An 18381-nucleotide genomic window follows, 5' to 3' on the forward strand; every position below is an offset into this window, starting at 1 on the left:
ATGCAAAGAGCATCCCCAAAAGAGGAGAAAGCTAAACCACTTCTGAGTATTCTGTATGTAGAAAACACTAGAAAAGAGTTGCTATAAGTCTGAATTAATGGCATGTTATTATTCTGATGTACGAATTATGATGTATTTTACAAAATTACTGTTTGAAGCTTTGATGTTCTCTATTTTCAGACTGTGAAGTACCTTTCCATGTTATTTTTCTACCAAAAGTTTTTTGACAAATCTAGTAGTCTGAAGCTTTGAGAAAATGGCTTCACAGAAAACCATAAACGGATGAACAGAGGCAAGACCAGAGGAAGGAAGGAAAGGGGGCTGTGGGCTGGAATGCAACATGTTACATCCAGTATGAATGGTGGACTCCCAAAACAATCCACAATCCCTGTGTGAGCACTGATTGTGATTTCAAATGTAACACAGTCTGCAAATCAAATTCAGTGTAGTCACATCTCTAGAGAGGAAAAACTAGATCATTTCCTCACCATTGTTCCTTTCTCCATGTGAAGAAAGATGGGTCTGAAGAGGAGAAACTCCTCCTCATTTGTAGGCTCTACATGAGGACAGGAATACCAGTCTTTCAAGATGTGGCACATATTGTATCTATTTCCAGAACTGTCTAGTAAAGAAGCAGTTCTGGCATCCCTTCCAACCTTTGTATGCTCCACTTTAACAACACCACAAGACCCCTCCCCCTGTTTCAGGTTTTGACCCTAAAATCTCAAGGAGTCAGATGTTGATGACCTGGTAACCTTAGAAGATACTGACATTTATTGATGTTCTCCCTGGCAGAACCATGAATTCATTGACGAACAGCTGTTTGAGCAGAACTGTTTGGAGAGTTCAATGCAGAACTATCCATCCACTCGCAGCCCTTCCCTTTCAAGTCACCATGGGTTGACCACATCCTGTTGTTCGCGACGCAGCAAGAAGACGACACACCTTCCTAATTCCAGTGTGCCAGCAACCCGGCTACGGAGCATGCAGGAGCTCAGCACCATACACATCCAGTGCAGTGAGCAGCCCTCACTCACAACCAGGTACAGTGGCAGTCATCTGGACAAGAGGACTTTAGCATATGTGCTACTAGCAAGGATGGGAACATTTGTCAGATTCATTTTCCTCTGCATTTGAATCTTTTAAGCCTCCTATTTTGTCTGCAAATGCTTGCCAATCTATAAAAAACAAACTGAAATAGAAATTCCTCCCGTTTCCATAGGCCAGATTCCATAGGTACAGCTATTTTTGGCTTAGGAAGGAGCATGTTGCACTTTCATGCCATGCATGTGTAAAAAGATTGTGAATCCTTCTGGGGTGAAAAATTAAGAGGGGGAGCAAACATAATTCTAATCTAACATGGTTTTGAATACAAAGAGATTCAAGTCCAGATTTTTACGAATCAATATCCAAAGTCCAGCATCTATAGAGACTAATCATCAAACAGTACAAGCCAATCTACATAACCCCAGAAATAAGAAAAGCTTGTGACATTCACATTAGTTAGGCATGTTCCTTTTCCATTCATAGGCTATCTCTAATGTCTGTTTCTGGCTAACTAACACATTAGATAAAATGTCAGAAGCAACTCTAGGATTTGTATAGTTTTTGCTGCATTGCCCAATCAGGAGTGGAGTTGTCCATCTAGATGTGCATTTCTTGCAGGTCTCCTCTGTAAAATGTGAATAGTAATATGGTCCTAATTTAACATTGTGACATGTCCCATCGCTTACTCTGGACATTGAGGTTGCTGTCATCCCTCAAATCTGCATCTAGGAATGGAAAAGAAGCTTGGTGGGTTCAATAGCCTGAGCAAAAGTAGCATTTTCACACCTCTCAAGGCTTGTTGCAAGAGGAGACACACCTTGCCTTGAGAATTTTCACACTTCTACGCTTTACACAGCATTTTGAAGGAAAAAGTAGGCATAAAACAATATGCTTACTTTAAAATGCAAATCATTAAAAAACATACTTTTCAAAAATAAGCACAAACATGTTTCAATCTGTGAGAGGAATATACAAATTAGATAAAATGCATAATAAATGCCTACATTAGGTAAAATGTGTAAATAAATGATTTATTTAGGTAAAGTACAAAAAGGGGGAAATGCATACAAATTTCAGTATAGGAAGGAAGAGCAAACTCCTGCAATCCTGTATGAGACTTTGGTGAGATGTGAAGAAATACAACAAAATCAGAGATTTTTTTTAAAAAAAAATTATTCCTAGCTGCACCTATTCTAGAGAACCACAGAGGATCCTACCAGTATGCCTAGATTGGTTCTGATTTGGGTGAGGGGGCTCTTTATGAGTCATGTTCTAAGATTACAGTCAGGATTTCAACTTTAGTAAAGGCCAATGCTATGCACTGAAATGCTGGACTCCAGCAGCCAGGTAGTTCCCTGGAGAGTAACCCTGTCATTCCCGCCAGCACCACCCCATTATTAATTATAGGATGCAACTGGTGCTAATCTAATAGAAATGATTCTGGCTACCAAGTTCTCAAAACCAGTACTGAAAAGCTGGTTGATGAGTTAATGTAAAGAAGAAGAGAAAGCTACAGTGAAGTAGCCTAGGCTGATCTGTGGGTAAGCATATTACAGAAACACAAGGATTTCTAATGCTGAACAGATTATCAGGGTAAGTGTTCAAGCAGTAGACTTAATAGGACTTGATTGGTTGCTGTGGTTTAACTCCCAAAGCAGAAAGAATCTGTGTTGCTATCTGTTTAGATCTCCCTTTATCACAGGAATGGGAACCTCCAGCATTAGTTTGAATCTCTTCCTCCTGGGACCCCAGAATAGCCTCTGAGATTCTAGAGGCTCAGGGCCCCTTCCACATGACACCTTCATTTGATGGCTTTCCAGCTTTTGTAGACATTTCAGAAACTGCCTCCCCACTCCCCGACATTTTAGCATGCGTATTTTCCATTCTAAAATGTTGAATGCCACTAAATGGCCAGGAGCCTATTGTTGTTCAAATAAAGTTTCCATGGCTAATTGCAGCTAATTGACAAGGTGCCCAGATTCCTTTTAGCTGCACAGTCAGATGTCTGACCAGGCACATGACAGAGATATGCCCCGGCATCTGATCAATTAGCTTCAGTTAGCCGTGGCACATTATGCAAATCTTATACAAGCACCCGCAGGATTATAGCCAATTATTCTCATGCAAGGCTTTAATGTAAAATATGCTGGGGTGGTTTTTTTATTCTATCTTTTCTCCTTTTTCCTTACCCATCAATTGAACATGGTAATTGAATTTGAAAGTGAATTCAGCCTTCAGTCTGAAATAATGTTCCCTGCTCTTACCTTTAGAGTATTTCTTCAGGACACTTATGTGTCCTTGAATAGTCCTCACTTAAACGAAAACACAGTCACTTATTTTACAGTACAGGAATTTAGGCTGTCCATTTTTCCCCTTGTGTCTTTTATACTTTTCTGACCAGCAGAAACACATTCAGTGCTACTTCTCCCAGAACAGGCTTTTCCAGTCTCCAGCCTGAAATCAGAGAACAGAAAGGAGAGGAAGACCCTGAGATGTTGGTTGTTATAATTGACATCTGACTTCTGAATGCCTGAAACCTTCTACTGCCAGTTTATTAAAACACGAAGGAAGCTTTGCCACCTGAGTAGCCTATATTCCAGGGATGATGAACATTTACCTGGCCAGATGCTTCAGCCTAAAACTCCCAGGGGTAGGAATACGGGGAGGGGAGGGACAAGGAAATGTGGGATTTGCAGTTCAAACATTAGGAGGACAAAAACATTTCCTGTTCTTGATATATTCCTGTGTGGCTCACTGCTAGAACTGAGAAAAAAGTAACACTTCCCCTCTCTGTTGGCCTGTTCAGATTAGCATATAGATAGGTATATGGATCACTGCTGGTATGGTTTGGTTCAAACCAAATGTTGGCTTCCACACATTTCTACTTAGATTGGTCCATCCTGCCCCTTTAAGAGACGTCCTACTCCTTTCTGGCACAGTGCTAGAGCAGTGGTTCTTAACTTTGGGTTACTCTGGTGTTTTTGGACTACAACTCCCGGAAGCCTTCACCACCAGCTGTGCTGGCTGGAGTTTATTTATTTATTGGACTTATATACCGCCCCATAGCGCTATAAGCACTCTCCGGGCGATTTTACAATTTAATTATACAGGCTACACATTGCCCCCACAGCAAGCTGGGTACTCATTTTACCGACCTCGGAAGGATGGAAGGCTGAGTCAACCTTGAGCCGGCTACCTGGGATTTGAACCCCAGGTCGTGAGCACAGTTTTAGCTGCAGTACAGCGTTTTAACCACTGCGCCACGAGTTTCTTAGAGTTGCAATTCAAAAACACCTGACTAACCCAAGGTTAAGAACCACTGTGCTAGAGCATATATTCTTTTTGTCAGGATTCAGCATGATTTAAATTAGGTAAACATACTCTTGAGTAAACTGGGTGCACATACACACAAGTAAACCAGCAATGCAAAGACTTATGTGGAGCGTTCTCAGGGGAAAATTAACATCTCCAGTATGAACAGAAGGATTGCCCAAATGAGAGATAAAATAGGTTGCACTGAAGATAAGAACCTTCTAAAGTGTGAACCACTCCAAATTCCCCCCTCTGGACAGGTGCTAATTAATTTCGTTTGTACAAAGGCATATATTCGAATATCCAGACTTTAGTATGAACAGCCACTCTTGTCTTTTCATTTCTGCTCCTTTCATATTTGAAAACAAACCAAGATTTATGTTTGTTTATTTGGTCTTCTAGTCGCTCCAGCCTAAATATGAAATCAGATGATGGTCTGAGACCGAACTGCAAAGCCTCCCAAATAACGACAGCAATCATCAGCATCCCAACACCACCGGCGTTGACCCCAGAAGGCGAAAGCAGGCCTGCCCCATCCAGCCCCAGCCACTCCACGAACATTACAAGCAGCAACATTGTCAAGGTTTCAGCTTTGTAAGGCTCTATTATTAGTGAAAAGAGGTGGCATGAAAGGTCCGCATTTCTCTCCCTTTCCCCACCTCAGTGTTCCTTCTTTGCTGCAAATTGTGCCTAGTTGGATGGTTGGAAGGGCAGCTGAAGCAACCTGACCTTCGTCTAAGAATTAACAGTGGGAGCCTAGTAGAGGCTGCTTCCCTCAGACTCATGTTCATGCTGCAGAGTGAGCTCAGAAGAACTGGGAAGCTGAGTACGTGTGTATGGAGGGGGAGTGGAAGGAACTGTGTTTGTCCATGAAGAAAGGCCTTGTTTGTTCCATGATATGGGCAAATAGAATAGTTTCCCGAAAGCGGAAAAGAAGTCCTGTCATAAGCTACAAGTTTGAAGTCAATAACGAAGCAGAATTATAACACTGTGTATCTCAGCACCTTTAAAAAGTTTTTTAATGGATAATATTTATTCATGAGGAAATGACTGAAAAAAAGGTGATAAAAATGGATTTTGTGATTTTTTTTCCTTCATGCAGCAGCATCTTTAATCAACCAAAACTACACTTTCCCACCCACGCCCTTTCGTTTATGGCTGAAGGTTGAAATGAAGAAACCATCTTGTCACAGGAATTTAACTTTGATCCTTGTGTGCATGTGTGTGTGAGGGTGAATGAGTGGGAGAATCACAGAAACTGCTACACATAAACTACAAAAGACCTGAGCACACTTTCCTATTCCCAGGCTCAACCCTGCAAAGATGTACTGCCTGCATGGGCCACAACATGCTTCTAGTAACGCCTGCTGGAACCGATGGTTCTGCTCACTGTGCATCTTTTTTTGCATGAGTCTGTCTTTGCAGGCTTCAGCCTTTTATAGTGCACAGTAGCAAAGAAAAAAGAGACAGCTGCATGCAATCACACACAAACACACATGCACACACCCAAGAAAACTTCCATTGTGGATGGCATTTATTTTCTTAAGATGGTTTTTGTAATTGCCTTTAATTCAACACAATTTGCAGCTGCAAACAGTGTATTTGTCTGCTAATTATTGTCTGTAGGGAAAAATCATATTTGTAGTGGAAAGACAGGCTTTGGTAGTCAACCACAAATTTTTTGTTGCTTTTTTAAGAAATTATTTTATTATCACAGGCTTGTATAGAGTGTGACTAGATTAACCAGTTCTATACTTTTAAAAGTCTAACAAAGTGAGCCTAGGGGAAATTTTAATTTTTTTTAATCCTGTAAACACAAATTTCAAAGAGAACAAATTCAAACTGTTCATAAATATACAATAATCTAGGCCCATGCTTCTGTTTTCTGCTTTATATGTGTTTCTTTAATAGTATGGAAGAGTCTCCCATTGTATATAGTAGCCAGATAGTCAGTGGATCTGTCCTTGATAGGATTACTTCAGGAGCCAACCATTTTCCATGGACTGATTGTGTATCTCATTTTTAAATACAGTCCTGTGGCTCATAGTGACAGTCTCTCCGGTTACATTGACTTGATGGATAAAGCAATTTAGTAATATTTGACTTTCCCTTGTTAAAGCATAATCTCCTGTAAAAGAGGAGGATTGCATCTAGATTTTGGGGAGGGGTCTACTTTATATTAGAGTAACATTTCTAATCAATTTATAAAACACTGTTAATAGATGGTTTAATAATGTGTACGTTTCAGAATAGCTCACCAACTGTTAAATATTGTTATACTGTTTAGGAAACATAGAACTATAAGTTGCAACCATCTATAAGGTTTTATACCAATGTTCTCCTAGTGTTACCTCCCTTGGGTACAAACCTGTGGGATCTCCATCTATGTCAATAAGACTTACACTAATACTAACTCTGTAGGACTGTGCCCTTCTCTTGTCATAAAGTTTGCACAATTTCAAAACCTGTTCTGACTCATTTAAACCTTAACACATTTATGTCTTCCATCTCAACTCGTTTTATATTCTACACACCATACTCTCTTCTGAAGCTTTCCTTCTCTTTCAAAAAAGTGTCAACCATGTATAACTCAGACCACTTAACTGGGCATTGTGCTGGGGTTTTTTTTAAGATACTCTTTATAATTTTTTTTGGAAAATAAGCTGCTTAACTAAAAATGAACTCTTATTTCAGGCACCCATTTTTCACTTTTTACAGTAAAGGGTTGAGCAAATAGTTGTTAGAAGCCACCAGAGTGCGAAAAGGAAAAGTTAGCCCATTCTAAATCTACAAACTAGCCTCGTGGCGCAGTGGTTAAAACGCTGTACTGCAGCTAAAACTGTGCTCACGACCTGGGGTTCAAATCCCAGGTAGCCGGCTCAAGGTTGACTCAGCCTTCCATCCTTCCGAGGTCGGTAAAATGAGTACCCAGCTTGCTGGGGGGGGGGCAATGTGTAGCCTGTATAATTAAAATTGTAAACCGCCCGGAGAGTGCTTGTAGCGCTATGGGGCGGTATATAAGTCCAATAAATAAATAAATAAATGTTGAAGCAACAGTTTAGCCAATCCAGACCTAAAACTTTGAGTAGCAATTTTACCACAATCCCGTTTATTATTTGTTCTTTCCTGTTTTCTCTGAATTCTCATGCCAAGATGTTTCTTGAACTTCCTATTTTCTAAGAACCTAGTCCATTTTGAACTATTGAACAGGAAATTCCTGCATTGCCCACAGAATCCCCTGTGCATTGACTGAGATACAATATCAATTTGTGCAAGGTAGCAATTAAGCTGGCTGAGATAACCAAAATAATTGAGCACTATTTAAAGAAAACTCACCTGTATCACTGTCTTGTGGTAATGTTTGGTAATGGTGGCAATAACTTGCTTCTCATAATCAGTATACCCATTCATGAAACTCTGCATGGAAGATCTGCAAGAGTTCATGGAACAGAGTTTAAAAAACAAACAAACATGGTCCTAGGAAGATCAGATAGGCCTTAATTTATCCCCTTGCTTTGGTTCAAGTAGCATATTTCAGTGTTTCAGACTGTCTTAAAACAAATGAGGTACCACTGAGAAAAGGTATATTTCTGAGTCTCTGCAAACACTCCCCTTGCTGCCAAGTACCAGATGCTTAAGATTAGGGGTAAGATGTCTGAACAGGAGATACAACCAGGCCAGAACCCAGAATTCCAACACTTCTGATTTTAGAAATTATGCACCCCATCATTCTTGAATGCATACCTGTCATAATGGCACCAGTGCCCCTTAAGTGAGTTGTGTTGCATACACATCTTAAGTGACAGTAAGCCACTGCTATGTATCCTGTGATGTTGGTGCACATTCTTAAAAGACTGACCATTAAACTCTCTGTGATGCCTAATTTAAATTGTTATTGCTTCATTAAACTTTATTACATCTCATTATACCTAACTGATCAGCTCCTGCCCAGTCAATTTGAAGCTTGATCATCTGCTGCCCTCAACATATTGTGTCAGCTTTTTACTTCTGTGCAAAGGAAGAGTAAAGAAACAGATTCCACACACACACACACACACACACAGAGTACACTGCTCACCATGTATAGCAACCTACTTGGTGTGGTTTAAGATGGTGGCTTACGTCAAACACTGAGAAAAAAAGCTTGAGCTTATTCCATCACAGTTCAATCTTGCTGCATCCGGCATTTCCATAGAAAACCTTTCATCCAACTTTCCTGCAGGCCTTCCAGGAATGTTACCATAGCAAATGTGTTACCTTTTGCCTCTTTAGAATCCCATTGTTCAGAAAAGTTCTCACTAAACACAGCTTTGCACAAATGGTACATAGTCTGGCTTGGGCAATGCTCAGTGCTATTGTCCAATATTTGTGAAGACATCACCCAATGCATGAGCTTCTTTATCAGCATAACAACCTAGAGTATACCCACAGAACCATAGCTGTCCATCACCAATCTAAAATATACCAGGTAGGCTTGGTATTGAATTGTAGCTAGGTTAGCCAAAGGGAAATTTGACAGTGGCCCTGTATCTTTCATAGTTCTGTAGCAAAATAACAGTGAACCCAGATTTCTTTTTCATCTTGGTATCCTAAAGATGAAGTGTGTTGTTACTTCAAGAGTTGCATATGTCTTCCTTTTTTGTATTACTCTGACAAGTTAGAAGACCAGAATGTGCAAATATTTACTTCAATTTGCAAAGCTGAAAGTTATAATTTGGCTCACATTTACGGGTGCTTTATTTTCAACGGCCAGACCTGCTGATATTTGCATAGGTTGGTGTAACTTTCCATGGCTAATTGCAGTCAAGTGATGAAGCATTTTATACATTCATTCATTTATATTATTTATATGCTGCCTTTCTCCCCATGGGGATCCAAGGTAGCTCACAACAATTAAAACTGTGCAATAACAACAAGTTTAAAATACTATACAAAACTATATTTTTAAAAAATGAAATGTTAATCAAAATTAACTGCTATTTTACAACTTTTAAGAATCTAAATGTCATAGATAAGAGTGTTTCCTATATTCCCAGTTATTGTTTAAAAGTCTGCCTTGAAAAGGGGGGGGGTCTGTGCCTGATGATGGAAGGGTAAGAGGGAGGGGGCCAACCTGGCTTGCTTAGGACAGTATATAGAAAGCCTGGGAGCAGCCACAAGGAAGACCTTTTCTCATGTCTTCACCAAAAGAGTTTTGGAAGGTGGTGAAAATGAGAGAAGGGCATCCCCAGAAATTATTAAAAGCCGAGTAGGCTCATAAGAGGTGATATGATCCTTCAAATAGCCTGAACCCAAGCCATATCGATCTTTATAGTTCAGCATTTCAAATTGGGCCTGGAAACAAACGGGGAGCCAGCAAAGCTGTTGTAATAAGGAGTTACATGCTTCATGTAACCAATGCCTGTCAATATTCTGGCTGCAATATTTTGAACCAGATGAAGTTTCCAAGCATTCATCAAAGGCAGCCCCACATAGAATGCATTGGAGTAGTCCAGATATGATATAACTAAGGTGTGCGTCTCTGAAAACAGATCAGACATCTCAAGATACAGGAACAGATGATGCACCAGTTTTAACTGCAAATGCACTTCTGGCCACCCCAGAGACTTACGCATCCAGGTTAGAATTGAATCCAGAGGCTCACCCAAACTGCAAACCTGATTTTTCAAGGGGAGTGTGACCCCAAGCAGTACAGGCTGGATCCGTATCCAGCATTTGAGTTGCACATCTGACCATGCATACAATTGCACAACCAAGATGCACCACAGCACTTTGTCAGTTAGCCACAATTAACCATGGCAAGTTATTTGAACTATGCAAATGCCTATAGTATGTCTCCTGATATTCTTTGGCATTTTCTTTCAGGCCTTCAAAACTGATTTTTGGGAACCATAAACACATTTAAATACAAATTCTTAATGACTGTTTGAGTATTTGTTTCATTCCCGGTACTGACTAACAGCTCTTTCTTAGGACTTGACTATAACATAATCTTTGCCCATGCAATGGCAAAAGCACTTAGGCTGGAATCCAATGTTCTTCTTCTTGGTCTCTGTGAATGCACACTAATGGGTTTAATCTGCACCTGCGCAGAGATCTCCGGAATATTCTAGAGCTCAAACACGCATTTGCCAGGACCGCCCCCCCAACACGTGGTCCGCCCATCCTGGCAATTGCCTCGGTTTCTTTTTGCCACCGCTGAGGTCTCATCTCTTGACGAGCTCTCCATTCACGTTTCTTGGTTCTTTTCTCTAGAGAAATAAATGACAAAAATGATTCTATAGAAGAATAGACTTCAATACATCAAATCTGTAAGAGACTTGATCCCATTTTTATTTGTAGAGACTTGATCCCATTTTTTCCTACCACCCCTTTTCTGCCCTTTATGGCCCTCCACAGGACTGTTTAAGAGGTGCATTTCTTGCCCTAACAAACTGCCTCTCACAGACGGCCACAGTTCTTGTTTGTTTTGTTTGGGAGAATCTCACCAACCAATTACTTGCTCCTTCTGTAAAAAATTCACTAAACAAGCCATCAAACTTCGTCAGCAGCGACTTAAGTCAATTCCTCTTCTCTTATGAACCATCATCAAGCTACAGCAGGATCGCGCAAATGCCATCCTCATAGCCCCATGGTGGCCAAGACAGCCATGGTTCACCATGCTTCAGTCGATGGCATCCATCACCGTTCATCTCCCGCTCATACCCTGCCTTCTCATTCAACACCAGGGACAGGCTTACCATCCCGACCTTCAATCACTCCACCCTACAGCCTGGAGGATCTACCCTCCCTAAACAGTATTCTGGCTCATGAGAGGAAACCTTCTACTCAACACCTTTATGAGTATAAATGGTCTGCATTTGTTAAATTTGCACATTAGAAGAACCTTCTTATGAACCCAACTACTCTTTCTGCAGTACTGGCTTTCCTTTCTCATCTTTTTGACTGTCACCTTTCATTATCTACGCTTAAGGTTTACCTATCAGCAATTGTAGCACACCAACCCAGGGACTCAGGATGCTGCCTCGTTATTCAAACATCTGACCTTAAAACAATTTCTACGAGGTGTGGTAACTTGCAACTGATCAGGCATGTTCCACTGCCACAATGGTCTTTACATACCGTTCTCCAACACCTTACACTACCACCCTTTGAACTTCTTCCAACCTCATCTGAACGACTTTTCTTGTTTAAAGTTTAATTCTTGGTAGCTATCACATCAGCACGTAGAGCATCCAAACTTGCAGCTCTTCGAGTGGATCCTCATTCTTGCAATTTCACCCAGACAAAGTCATGCTCTACCCCGATATTTCTCCTCCCAAACTATCTCATGTTGGATTGTCCACATCATACATATTGCTTATGAACTTGCAAAAAACCCGCTACATCCTGACATTAAGGCACACTCTGCCAAAGCAGTGGGTACTTCTGCTGCCTTTCTCAAAGGTGTACCTGTTCCTGACATATGCAAGGCTGCTACTTGGTCCACTCCGTCAACTTTTGCATCCCACTATCGATTGGATGTGCGTGCCAAGTTGGATGCTGCCTTCGGACAAGCAGTTTTATCTTCTGTTCTTCCGTGACGTCCCTCCCCTGTAAGGTAAGCTTGCTAATCACCCATTAGTATGCATTCACAGAGACCACAAAGAAGAAAAAGAGGTTGCCTGTAACTCTGGTTCTTCAAGTGGTCATCTGTGAATTCACACTTCCCGCCCATCCTCCCCTCTGTCCGTCACGCCTTTTTATTTTATCCAGTGGCGGGCTGTTTGGGAACTGAAGCAATCATCAGGACGTGTGGACCGCGTGTGTTAGGGGGCAGTGGTAAACACATGTTTGAGCTCTAGAATATTCCGGAGATCTCTGCGCAGGTGCAGATTAAACCTATCAGTATGGATTCTCAAATGGCCACTCGAAGAACCAGTTACAGGTAAGTAACCTCTCTTTTCTGTAACATTTGCCAAAACTAATGGCAGACAATGGATGACTTTGGGGGGGGGGTGTCTCAGTTGTGTGCCTCATCACTACCTGATTGTGTAACTGAGATGTACCCTCAGTTACACAATCAGTATATTCATCACTACCTGATTGTATAACTGAGATGTGACATACCAAGTTCTTCTCTGTAATCAGAAGAAACTTCCTTTCACAGAATAATTGCTGTTAAACCAAGGGATCTGTATTTCTCCACCCATGAATGCAAGCTCCTTCCATTCAGGGAGCAAAAACATTGGCTACCAGTCAATATCCAGCTACTGGAGCTCCATAATGAAAAACAAAAAACAGCCACAATTCTAAAATCTGCTGGTTGTGGAAAGAAGTGTGCATTCCCTGCTACCCACCATTTTGGATCATATATTTAGTTAGAGTGAACATGCTTTCTTGCTTTCCATAGGCATTGGCTTGTAAGGCTAATGAACCTATGCATCTTCCATCCAAAACACATTCTGAAACATTGATTTCTTCATATCCCTTGGAACCATACCACTCTTATTCTTCATAAGGAAACTTGCACAAAAAGAAAATAACTGGATTGGATCCAAAGTCAGCCATCCTTAGTTTCTTTAATATCAGTCTGAATTAAAGGTGAAGACTACATAAAACTAAAGAGTAAAAAACAGTGTTGCACTTTAAAGACTAACTTTTACATTCTTTAATGTGAGCTTTCATGGACACATTTTGTTTTCACCTATAATGCTTACAATTTGACCCAACTCCGGGAGGCAATGGAAGACAGGAGGGCCTGGAGTGCTCTGGTCCATGGAGTCACAAAGAGCCGGACACGACTTAACAACTAAACAGCAACAACATAATGCTTACACAGACTAACACGGCTACCCCTTCTACAATTACTCATGATAATTGTTAGTCATTATTAGCTTGAGTCTAATAGATTTCAGTAGTAGAGGCCACCAGACTTAATCTGGATCCAAACTATTGTCCATAAAATAACTGTGGTAGAAGCTATTACCTGGTGTATATTTCATCCGAGGCTAATAATGTAACACTAAAAGCCAAATATTAATACATTACTGATTCTAAAATAATCTCACTGAGGTTAAGATCCAAAGCTTCATTTCACTTCTATAAAGACACAAAAGTACATGTAATTCCATTTTGCAGGAATAAAGTGACTCTCTTCTGCCAACAGAGAGAAGATATCCTTGAAAAATATCTGGGATTGATGGGTTAGAAACAATGAGCACAGTCCAAGCACTTTAAATCCTATTGATTTAAATAGGATAGATTTAGATAGGTGGTCATTTCTGATTGAAATCAAGCATACTTAACTTTGTGTCATTTGGAAACTGGATGACTACTGAGCATTCTCTCCCTAGAAGATCACTGTTGCACATGATGTCTTAGAATCTGGGGGATGTAATTTAAGTCTTACCTAAATCAAGAACTGTAACTCTTTTAACAATATTTGAAGCTGTTTGTGCTACCAGGAAATAGTGAAATAGATAAGATTTTAATTTGACCTACAGTCAGACACGACTTAACGACTAAACAACAACAACAGTTCTGCTGCAAGTCTGTTCTGTATCTTTTATTGCACTAAACGAATATAATTATTATAACCAGTTAATCTGACACAACAGAGTAGAGCAGACCCCAACAAATTAATCTTCTCCATGAAAATAAAATAAAAACTGTACATTGTGTGTTAAGATTTCCAACAAAATTTCCCTTTTCTCTGTTTTAAAAGAATGCAGTTCTATATGTGCAGGTTACGTATCACTGCATTCAATGGTGTTTAATGTCCAAATAAATGTGTGTATAGGACTGCACCCTAAAGGAACAACAGTTAGGATGGGATCACCAAAAAGAGCAAAGCAATAAAAAGAGCTGGAATTAAAGTTCTGATAAGTATTTTTTTTTAAGTACAAACTTTTTCTATAGGAAGGTGTGTCTTCTCCCCCCCAGTGGTTTTAACTGTGTATAAATTCTTGGTTGGTTTCACCTTCTTGTAGGAAAATGAAATCTTTTTAAACAAGTGAATAATTGACTTATTGCTCTTTTGTCTTACGAAATCTGGTTAGTCACAGAAAATTGAGCTGCCCTCTTGTAACTCAGGTTTTCAGCCATACACAGATGTCACCTCCAATGGAGAATTCTAAGATTCATTGCTAGGGCTACAGATCCTCTACACGCTTATGTAGAAGAACCCACTGGACTCTGTGGGCTTTCCTTCTAACTAAAGATAATTAAGACAGTGTTGTAAATCTATTAGCCAGAGCTCTCTTGAGTCCTGCTCACAACTCACTGTGTCTTCTGGAACAATCCACTGTGACTTTTTAATATCCCAGTTTACATACCTGTAAATCACCAGTTCAGCTGCTACATCCATAAATATTTAGTGAATCAATGAAAACTCATAATGAAGACACAAAGAAAATTTTGCAAGCCAGAAATGAAAACCATGGTTCATCATGCAAAGTGATCATGAAATTATTATTTTTTTAAAGGAGCTAGGGTTTTTTTGGTTTTGTTTTTTTGAAATATAGAAATGGCTGATATCTAAAATGGCCAGCATCAGCAGTCTGAAGGATGACAAATATATAGTTCAAACAGGGAGGAACACAGGATTTTATTGTTATTCTATCTTGAGATGGTAGCAAGGAAGCATTGCTCTTCCAGCCATTAGGGTCAATGGTAGGGGATTTTACACACAGTAGTCCAAAACATTTTGACTCAAAAGTTTCCCCACCTTTCCTTGAGAGTGTGTAGCTGGGATCTCTAGCAAGGTACTGGAATAAATTATCATTCCTTAAGGCTAGATTGGGGACTGTTGATTTCATGGTCATGGGGAGGATTGTTCCTCTGGATGTCACAAATTCATGCAGGTGAAAAAACAGGGGACATGTAGGTCAATGAATCTTTCTGGCCCAGTTCAAGCTGAGTGACTTGGAAATGGAATTCTATGGACAAGTTACACATTCAAGAACCCCACCGAATTAGATTTAATGTTGACCTACCCTATCAAAGTATTTCTTTTGTTCTTGTCTTACTGATTGTAGAGTCATCAGTCATGGGACCAAACAACAAATATTGGTCTTCTAGTCTTGCTTTCAGTCAATGGTTTCTTAATTTTTGCGTGTGTGTGCATCTGTATGTATTGCTCTTCATTCCCTTGGCAAACTAAATAGTCGTGCAGGTACAACATCGAGGCCCATACTGTACCCTTTTCTCAGATCTCTGTTGTGATTGCAGCTGGAGTTTTGGCTGGCTCCACAGACCAATGAAATATATTAACAGAACATGTGTGATGGTATATTTTTGATAAATCAGTGAGACATTCCAATGCAATGGTGTTTGTGTTAGAGATTTTATGTTGTTACCAAGATTTTCTCTCAATTGTATTATTTTCTATTTTCATACTTTAAATGGGCTTTGCTTACAAAACATCACAACTGACCAAGACAAAAAAATGTACTGTACAAAACTGCAGGTAGATTCGTTTGAGAAAACTTTCTAAAGAATCCTAAGTTTCCTGTTGTCTTCTTTTGAAACTGTAGTGCATATGTTGAAACCTGTATATCATTTACAGTACTGCGTCTTGTGCCACTGCTGTACCTGATGTATCCAATCTGGATTAAATGGAATTATGTGCCACAAAGCACCGAATGCTTGCTGCAGATTTCTTTAATGGGTAACATTATAAACATTAAACCAACCACTCACCAAAATCCTGAACCATGCTAGACGTCACCAAAGGTCCATTTTTGTCTAGCATCTTGAGATTTATCCAAATGTGGGCCTCAACTATAATTCACCTATCAAATCAAAGCAATTTATAAGTTCTCTTAAGAAGCTTTATTTATTCAATTGTTCTACTATGGATGAGACTAACACTAGGATGTAGGTTCTTGCTTCAGTGGCCTGTCTCAATGGTGCTGGGAAGTTTGGAAGGTCTGCGGGAATTCATCTTCTCCCTCTTTTTCCCCTCAGCAAGTGCTGCTCAGTGGTAGACTGTCGCTGCTGTATAGCGAAGCTTCATGTAGCTATTACGACTTATAGCCATTGGTAGAATGTCATTACCTACTGCCCTTCTAAATACTTGTAAAAGGTAATTCCAGGAATCAAACCATGATTAGCCTTTTCCTTTGTCCATCCTAAATGTACTGCCCGTTCATTTCTTTGGTGGCCCTGAATTCTAGGATTACGAATAGTGCAGTTCTCTACTTCTTTCACACCATGCAGTTTTAAAACCTTCTTAAACTGCAGAAATGGGTTTCTATAAAATTCTGTAGGATTAACTGCCATAGACCATGTGTAAATTTCAACATTCATGTAAATCACTCCCAACTATGTATCTACTAATTCCGTATATCCGTTCAGCAGTTGGTTCCAGTGTAGTTTTTAAAAATATTAAAACAATAAACAACATTATTAACCAAAAAATGAACAGGATTAAAACAGCAATGTGAAAGAAGCAGAAAATGGTGAATTTTTAGCTTCCATATGTTTGGAAGTGCGATTCCAAGAGTCCCTTACCACTGTCTGTGGTAAACGTTTGCCACCCTTATATCTCTTCTGTATGGTTCTTCAGCATATTGCTTCCATCTTCTCTTTATTTTACCCTTGTTAGAAGCTATGTTCCTCTGTTGGTCTTTCAGAATCCCTAATCCAGGTTTAAACTTCCCTTTGGTTTCTACGTTGTTATGGAAAAGATCCCTTGGTTTTTCTGATTTGTTGTTCTCTTTTCTTTTCTTTTTCTTTTTCTGCACTGAAGTACTGCAATACTGGGACTTGGTGGCGCTGCGGGTTAAACCAGCATTCATAAAATTGAATCCATGCAACGGAGTGAGCTCCCGTCGCTTGTCCCAGCTCCTGCCAACCTAACCATTCGAAAGCATGTAAATGCGAGTCGATAAATAGGTACCACCATGGTGGGAAGGTAACGGCGTTCCATGTCTAGTCGCGCTGGCCACGTGACCACGGAAACTGACTTCGGACAAACGCTGGCTCTACTGCTTGGAAACGAGGATGAGCACGGTGCCCTAGAGTTGGACATGACTGGACTAAATGTCAAGGGGAACATTTACCTTTGCCTTACTGTAATACTTCTCTTTGTCTCTGTCTGATAGTCACTCAAAGGTTTCATTCAGGATTCTGACTTTATTTCTGTTACATTTTACTTTTGATTCTCACCTGTCTTTAACAATTTTAATTGTTTCTTCCATCATCCATCTGGGCTTTTCTTTCATTTTGATAACAGAACTCCCTTTTTGCATCCTTTCCTAACAGTACCTTTAATTTCAATCCATAGTTCTGGTTCACATTCAGTTGAATTTAGTAATGCAAACCTATTCTTCATATGGCTAGTCAATTCATCAAATTTTATCTTGGCACTAAGATTCTTTTAATGTACTTTTTCAGCTTCTAATTTTTTTATATTAATTATTCGTGGTCAGTACTACAATCTCCTCCTGGTCTTGTTTTGACAGAGAGAATATAGCTCCTCCATCTATAGCTTCCAGTTATGTACTCCATTCGCTTTCTGTATTGGTCATTGGTTAGGTAACATGCATAGTCATCTGTGAAGCATATATTTGTAGCAGACAGATCATTGGAATCACAGACTTCCATGAGTCATTCTACTACTTCATTTCTGAATCCAAGACCAAATTCTCCCAACAACATCTGGTTTGGCTTTGTTTCCTACTTTTACAGTCCAGTCATCTATGATTATGTTAATAGGTTTTAACATTCAATCTGATTTTGTGTTATAACTCCTGACTGCTTATACCACACCATTTGTTCTGGGGTGGCCGTTTATACTTTGCAGTTGTCCAACTGAAAATGCCCTATTCCAGTTCACTCACAAGTACTACAATGTTTAAACATTCAATTCAGCTACCCTAAACATCCCGATTTAAAATAGCTCACATAAATTGAAAACTAAACATGCATATCTTAAAAGGGAATACCTGGCCACTCCTTTAAAACAAAAAAAGAGAATAGTCCAAACTGTAGGGGCTGAAATACTGGTCCTCAAAAAAGACTTTTCAAATGAGAGAT

At 39.8% G+C, this 18381-nt stretch overlaps 1 protein-coding gene across 3 annotated transcripts in view; it reads left to right on the top strand.

Moving 5' to 3' along the window:
- The window catches only part of KCND3 (potassium voltage-gated channel subfamily D member 3), a 358484-nt gene extending 342505 nt beyond the window's left edge, over positions 1–15979 (top strand). For all 3 annotated transcript variants that reach the window (XM_078393374.1, XM_020780620.3, XM_078393375.1), the window contains 2 exons: positions 796–1043; positions 4762–15979. In XM_078393374.1, the coding sequence (XP_078249500.1) occupies positions 796–1043; positions 4762–4957 (444 nt within the window). In that variant the 3' untranslated portion in view covers positions 4958–15979. The remainder of the gene's footprint in view (positions 1–795; positions 1044–4761) is intronic.
- Positions 15980–18381: the final 2402 nt, after the last annotated feature.

This window comes from Pogona vitticeps, chromosome 4 (assembly GCF_051106095.1).
Source record: "Pogona vitticeps strain Pit_001003342236 chromosome 4, PviZW2.1, whole genome shotgun sequence".
In the NCBI taxonomy this organism is placed as follows: domain Eukaryota; kingdom Metazoa; phylum Chordata; class Lepidosauria; order Squamata; family Agamidae; genus Pogona; species Pogona vitticeps.